The 7,832-nt window shown below is 38.9% G+C and overlaps 1 protein-coding gene across 1 annotated transcript in view; it reads right to left on the bottom strand.

Moving 5' to 3' along the window:
• Window positions 1-4,828: 4,828 nt before the first annotated feature.
• Window positions 4,829-7,832, bottom strand: part of cox10 (cytochrome c oxidase assembly factor heme A:farnesyltransferase COX10) — a 40,437-nt gene continuing 37,433 nt past the window's right edge. Inside the window, exon 4 of the mRNA XM_070858178.1 lies at window positions 4,829-7,447. Within this exon, the coding sequence (XP_070714279.1) occupies window positions 7,023-7,447 (425 nt within the window). The 3' untranslated portion in view covers window positions 4,829-7,022. The remainder of the gene's footprint in view (window positions 7,448-7,832) is intronic.

Below are 7,832 nucleotides of genomic sequence, written 5' to 3'. Positions count from 1 at the left end.
AGTAAGGTGGGAGGAGGCCTGTGTGGAACATAAACACCGGTATAGACCTGTTGGGCCGAATGGCCTGTTAATGTGCTGTAAATGATAAAGTTCTGTAATTCTGTCTTTTTTTAAAATGACAGACAGCCAAAGAAGATATGAGGATGGGTGACCAAAAGTTTGATTTAAAGTGTAGGTTCAATCGGAGGTCTAAGAGGTGGAGAGATGGAGAGGTTTAGGGAGAGAATTCCAGAGCTTAGGGTTTAGGCTTGTGACAGCACAGCCAACATTGGTGGGCAAAGGAAGGCAAGGTGCATAAGAGGCCAATGCTGAAGGAACTCATTATTCATGGGAAGCTGGAGGGCTGGAGGAGGTCATAAAGAGAAAGAGAGACGAGGTCATGGAGCGATTTGAAGATGATTATGAGAATTTTAAAATCAAAGAGTTGCCGGTCGGTCAGCGAGCACTGGGACATTGGGTCAGAGGTCTTAATGGCATTTGAAAGTTTTGGATCAGCTCAAGTTTATACAGTGTGGTCAGCACTGGAATAGTCGAGTCTGGAGTAGCAAAAGCTTAGATGAATGCTCGTCTATCTATAAGTTTGAAGCACAGGTTTTTGGGTGAAAACCATTTATATTGCAGAAAATATTTCGCAGCCTGTATACTCCTGCCTTTTCCTTTGATGGCACATTTTTTCTTTCCCCACAGACATTTCAGGGCAAAAGTCACACAGATAACGATCAGAAGAAGAGATTAGGGAAAGCATTCGGACCATTACATCTAACCTGTTTAATAAATCATATTTAGTATCACCCGTGTTAAACAAAAATATCTCCTAGCCCCAAAACAGCAGATACTCTACCTAAAACTTGGATAATATTTTTTAAAATCGCATTCCTGAACACTAAAATGACCTGGTTGTTGGAATTTTAGATTGTTGAGATTCTCGATCTAGAGGGTCATCAGTTTTAATACCAGACTCCTTATTCAAGGGTGTCTGTCTTTATTGAGCAGTTCCTATTGAGGCCCCTAGGTGGAGCACTACCTGTTCATCAGTCCTTTTCGGGCGGGAGGGATTGCTGCTTTCCTGAAGTGCACTGCCACTGCCTGTTGGTTGATCACAGTGTAGCATTGATCCTCACGATTTTATTTCATTTCCATGAATACTAACCAGACTTGTAGCATGAAGAATAGTAATGAGAAAACGAAGTTTTGCAAGTTATTAGTTGACAAACGTAGCTGAAATAACTACATTAAAAAAACTACTTGAACGAAAATAAATAGGAATAATTGCTTCTTTGGTACAAAAAGAGGAAATCAAAGTAGAGTACAACCGAATCAGACCATAAGATTGATTGCAAGACAAAAATATAGGATTCGAAATGGAAGGATAGAGTCATTGGCAAGTTGGTAAAATACAGTTCAACAGCTTGCAATGGTAGAAACGCGGTCAGTTCTGATATGCAGAGGTCCTTACGATTTTGCATGTTTTTTTCTCAACCATTATAAATATTGAACAGCACAATCAAAAGCTATCCATTTATACTAGTGGCTGGCATTGGGCTAATATAGCATTTAATAACAGGAGAATTATAATCTGTAGTGCACAATGTATTACTCTGCTGCTCAGATGAAACGCTGTCACTTTAAGGCCACACATGCTATTCAGTAAATACAGGGCGAGGGTTGAGTTTAAATGCAGATTCAAAGGTTCTGGTCAATATCAAGTTTCACGTCAATGAGCCGCTTTATTTTTCCTTTTGAAAGATTATTTTCTATTTGTAACAAAATGCTGTTTGGTGTACGACATATGCATGGTGGATACAAAACATTCTCTATACTTTATATTTTATGCGATATATATAATAAAAGCTTGATGTAGGACATGCTTTGTTCATCCTACTTCAGGCATTTCATGTTTTATATACAAGATTTGTATGGTATGCACTTGATTGGCTGAAATTTCAAATTGATCGGCATTTATATCCCCTGGGAGACAGGCGCACCAACATCAGTGTCCTCGACCAGGCTAACATCCCCAGTATTGAAGCACTGACTACACTCAGCTTCACTGGGCAGGATACATAGTACACATGCCAGATACGAGACTCCCTAAGCAAATGCTTTATGTGGAGCTCCTTCATGGTAAACGAGCCAAAGGAGGACAGCGGAAATGTTATAAGGACACCCTCAAAGCCTCCCTGGTAAAGTGCGACATCACCACTGACACCTGGGAGACTCTGGCCGAAGACCGCCCGAGGTGGAGAAAGTACATCTGAGAGGGCGTCGAGCTCTTCGAGTCCCAACTCAAAGAGCATGAGAGGCCAAGCGCAGGCAGCGGAAGGAGCGCGCGGCAAACCAGCCCCACCGACCCCTTCCCTCGATGAATGTCTGTCCCACCTGTAACAGGGTCTGTGGTTCTCGTATCGGACTGTTCAGTCATCAAAGAACTCACTTTGGGAGTGGAAGCAAGTCTTCCTCGATTCCGAGGGACTGCCTAAGATGATGATGTTCATGATGTCAAGACTTCCCAAAGCGCTTTACAACCATCAAAGTACTTTTGAAGTGTAGTCACTGTTGTGATATAGGAATCACAGCAGCCAATTTGCACACAGCAAGCTCCCACAAACAACAATAAGATAATGACCAAATAAACTGTTTTTAGTGATGTATGTTGTGGGATAAATAATGACCAGGATTACCTGGGAAAACTCCTCCGCTCTTTTTCCGAATAGTGTCATAGGATCTTTTACATCAACCTGAGCGGGCTGCCAGGGGCCTTGGTTTAACACCTCATTCAAAAGATGGCATCTCTAACAGTACAGTGTTTCCTCAGTACTGTACTGAAGCGTCAGACTAGATTATGTGCAAGAGTCTCTGGAGTGGGGCTTGAAACAACCTTGTGATTTCGAGGGGAGTACGCTACCACTGAACCAAGGCAGTGACAAATCACAACCAAAGATGTAGGAATGCAGGAATCATATGCAAATACAAAGCTACCAGTGAGGAATTACCAAGGAGATATGAAAATAGTAAACCAAGCATGAAGAGTCTGCAGAATCCAAATCATCACAAATACTTTTCAAAATTTTTTCAGCTGCCATAAGAACATAAGAAATAGAAGTAGGGCATTCGTGCCTGTTCCACCATTCAATAAGATCATGGCTGATCTTCTGCCTCATCTTCACCTTCCCGCACTATCCCCATCTCTCCAGTCCCTTAGCATCGAAAAATCTATCGATCTCTGCCTTACTCAATGACTGAGCATCCACAGCCCTTTGGGGAGAGAATTCCAAAGATTCACAACACTTTAACCGTCTTAGTCTTTCCAGTAAGATGAGGATTTACTAACAAGCTTAATATAAAAAATGTGCAATTTACAAGAAAATGCCAAAACTAACATATATATATTTGCATTTTCTGTGTTTGAAAGACTTTTAACACATTTTCCATTGGAGGTTTGTGTCTCTTTGAGAAAGATGAGGTTGAAGTTCATGGGACTTCCCGGACCTCCCAACAGCAACTGAAGAGATTAAATAGGCAGTAAACTCCAACTTGCAGAGTGCACTAAGCTTATAGTTTTAAGACCTGGCTCATCCTCTATAGATTATTGAAGACCAATACTTCAAGAAACCATTTTAGGAGCATTTTAAGCAATTCAAATGTTTATGTATAAAAGCATTAACCAGTGAAGACTGACATTTTCAACTTTTCCTGAGGAAACTTTGTTAAGATGTAGGTTACTATCTTCAGTGGGATGTTTATTTAACAAATGCAGCATGTTAGTTGTGACAAATGAAAATTTGACATTTATTTTTTATATTTTGCAATGTAATATATTCTAAATAACAACTTGTATTTAAATGGTGCCTTTGAGGTAGTGAAACGTCCCAAGGCCCTTCACAGCATTATGAGCTAAAACAAAATTGACACCGAGTTGCATAAGGAGAAATTAGGGCAGGTAAAAGAGAAGGGTTTTAAAGAGTGTCTTGAAGGAGGAAAGAGAGGTAGAAAGGTGGTGAGATTTAGGCAGGGAATTCCAGAGCTTAGGGCCTAGGCAACAGAAGGCACAGCCACCAATGGTTGAGTGATTATAATCAGGAATGCTCAAGAGGGCAGAATTAGAGGAGCATAGATATCTCGGGGGGTTGTGGGGCTGCAGGAGATTAAAGCATAGGGAGGGGTGAGGTCATAGAGGGATTTGAAAACAAGGATGAAAATTTTAAAATCGAGGCGTTGCTTAACCGGGAGCCAATGTAGGTCAGCGAGCACAGGGGTGATGGGTGAGCGGGACTTGGTGCAAGTTAGGATGGGCAGCCGTGTTTACGTTGGGTACGCAAATGGTTATAATAGTTTTATTTACATATCTCAGAACTCAAACAACCAGCAACAAAAAAATTGAGAATTCTAGAAGGACTGTACCATTATTCTAGTTTGAAGGGTTTTTCCGACTAAAAGTCCTGACATTATACATTTTAAGTAGAACATTTTTAGTAACATTAAGTACTGAATGCTAACATTATGTACTAAGTACAAGAATATAATAGATGAGGAAAGATCCAGGGGATAGGATTACATTAGACCAGTCTAGTTTCAGAGCTAGCATTGGTACAGGTGTGAAGGCTTGCTTCCTTCTGTACTATGATACAGTTGCAGAGATGTTTGTAAAAATAAGATGCAAATTAGTTTATTTTCTGGAGTTGTGTGCGCTGTTTGACTCGCCCTCTAAAATCCACGTCCTAAACTGATGGATAGTAAGGGTAAAGTACAGCTTCTCCCTGTAGTACTTTGCGACATATTTATGTAACTGTGGTATATGAGTGTAAAAAAAATATTTATCCACCTGCAATGAGTGAAGAAAATATTTATTTATTTTGCTGGAATAAATCAAAACACTTACTTCACGAACTCTAAAGAGACCTCTTACAAACTTCTTTCCAAATCCTTCAAGTGGAGAAATGCACTTTGCCCTCTGACTCAATACGAAATCTACTAGTAATTATACAAATAAAATAGACCATTTAGTTTATTTTTGATCAACATATTTGTACAAAGACATGACTTTAGATAGTCTAATATCTGATCAGGAGCATCAAGATTTAGGCAACATTTTTTTAACCATTCTGTTAAAAAAGCCTCCAATGTGCAGTTCTAACAATGGTTTGGATTACACATTCACATTGGCGCTTAAGTGCTACAATAAAACTTTATACACTATAATTCCCCTTGCCCTACTTTGCAAAAAAGCAGAATGTGACTGCTGATCATTTTGTTCTGTTTTACTCATTTATTATGGACATTAAAAAAAATCATGACAATATAAATCAAATATTTCATTTGCTTAATACATTTATGTTCTGATTCCAGTCTTTTAATCACATGAATCATTTATAGTAGGTCAAAAGTGGCAGTGAATAATAACTGGAGGATTACTTTACATTTTAACCACATTTTTCATTTCTAATACAGCTACTCGGACATAATTATGAAAAAAAATCACTTTTTGCATTCGACTGCATTGTTACTAGAATTTTAGTAAAGTGTGATGATGAATGTGTACATTTTTTGTTTTACATCCACTTGAAATATGCAATTGTACTATATATAGATGGTGACTTTCCTAACTGTGCAGAAACAATCTGAGCTTCACTGAAGTGATGGAATGGTAGTTATAGGTCTGTCCCTTGTGGTAGCAATTTGAGACGATGAATTAAAAGTATCATAGTGTACTGGTACAATAAATAAACCAGGTGACAACATGGGCTGTGATTTAGATATTATTCCTTTTACATAGTTCCATAATGTAACTCTCAACATGAGATCTGGAAGATGCTGAACTATCAGTTTCGGAGGACATATTCAGCAACATCAATTGCTGACTGTCGTTAAGCCAGACTTACAATGTGGGAAGAATGCATTTCAGGCACAAGGACGTGAAATAATAATTCTAAATCAATACTGGAAAAAATAATTTTAATGTTACGATATAAACTGTCACAGCACTTCTGAACAAAAGTGTGACTGTTAACTGCAAACTTTTGCCTTGAACATGCTTTAGGGTATGATTCGAAGTTTCAAAGTTCCTCTAACAGATTCATGTTTTGGAGTGCTTTCAAAGTGCAATTAAATGAACTGCCACAATTCTGGGAGAATTTTTATTATTTTTTTTCTGGAAGACACATCTGAATAACATATCTTACAAGGAGTTTTAAGAACACACATTTGTTGTGCAAATCACTGTCCATTATTTTTTCCTGAAATTCTGGACAGTATGTCAGAATTTTCCCTTGTATTCAAACGCATTAGTAGCAATTTAATTTGTTATTGCAGTGTAAACATAATGTGACTTTAAGGGCTACCTTATAGGATCGGAGGCCAAAATGTAACATTAAGGGACACATTACAGGATCAGAAGCCACAATATGGCTTTATGGACACAATGTGGGAGTTGGAAATGTGGGACCTGCTTGAGGGTTCAATTATGAGGAAAGTTATGTAAATTGTCTTGTATTCCCTTGAGTTTAGAAGATTGAGGGCTGAACTGATCGAGGTATTTCAAATATTAAAAGGATTCAATGGGGTCGATACAGATAAACCGTTTCCTCCAATGGGCGAATCAAGAACAAGGGGACATAATCTTAAAATGAGAGCAAGGCTATTTAGGAGGGAAATCAGGATGCATTTTTTCACACAAAGGATAGTAAACATCTGAAATTCCCTCCCCCAAAAGACTGTGGATGCTGGGATAATTGCAAGACTGAGATTGATAGATTTTTGTCAGGTAAGGGTCAAGGGTAACTGGAGTTGAGGTACAGATCAACAATGATCAAATTGAAAGGCGGAGCAGGCTCGAGGGGATGGATGGCCTACTCCTGTTCCTATGACAATGAAGAAACCAACTTTCATCTAACATTACAGAATCACATATCGTACCATATAACTTTCAGGAACAAAATCAGTGCATCCCACTTAATAGGGCCACAGTAACATTACACAGAAATAGTCTTTGCCACCTTTTGAAGATTTCTTAATAAAAACAAATGTTATGCTTGCATTTCTGTTTTAACTTTGTGATGAGCTACGTCTTCATTTCCAACTAGAGATTTCTTGCAGGTCAGCATGAGGAGTAATAACATAGGGAGATGCCAGAGGCTGCAGAAGAAAAGTTTTCGAGCACTGCTGCGGCTTGAGTCCCTGTAAAATCGAAAGCCGAGGTAGCTGATATACAAGTTGATTGGGAGTGAAATGAGTGGAAAAGTCCATGTAGTTACGTCAAAGACAGGACACAGTGTTGACAGTCCAATGAGAGCAATGCAGTGGCGGAGTGCCACCCGTTTGCAGAGTGCGGGATGTGTGACCGACATCATGCGGTAGCCGCCTCGCGAGTAATCTTCTCGAATGTTCCAGCTTAAAGCATTGAAATGTGGGAACTGCCAGGAATACAGGATACCTCCCAATAATAAGGCACCTAAAAAAGAGATAGGGAGATGAGTATAAGATTTCAAACAATGACAAACTCTTGTTACTTTCCCAAAATGATTACATTCCATGAAGTTTGTCTTCTACACAGCAAATATATCTAAACAAATTTTTACACACAATTCCTTGCACAAGATTTCCCAATCTTGTGGTTAAAGTGATAGGGAAATCACCTTTCACACATTTCAGTGTCCAGTTACAAATTGGGTTTGGCACTGGCTAACAACGCGTACTATCTACGTGAAAACCAGAGAAAACAAGTATGGAATAAAATTACAGTGCTTAAAAGAACTATAGATGTGAATGGACTATGAATTGTTAAAATTTTTGATCCATATTATCATTTTTTAGCAAAATAGTCTCAGATGCTGGAG

Source organism: Pristiophorus japonicus, chromosome 16, assembly GCF_044704955.1.
Source record: "Pristiophorus japonicus isolate sPriJap1 chromosome 16, sPriJap1.hap1, whole genome shotgun sequence".
Taxonomy (NCBI): Eukaryota; Metazoa; Chordata; class Chondrichthyes; family Pristiophoridae; genus Pristiophorus; species Pristiophorus japonicus.
This window is presented reverse-complemented; position numbering and strand designations above follow the sequence as displayed.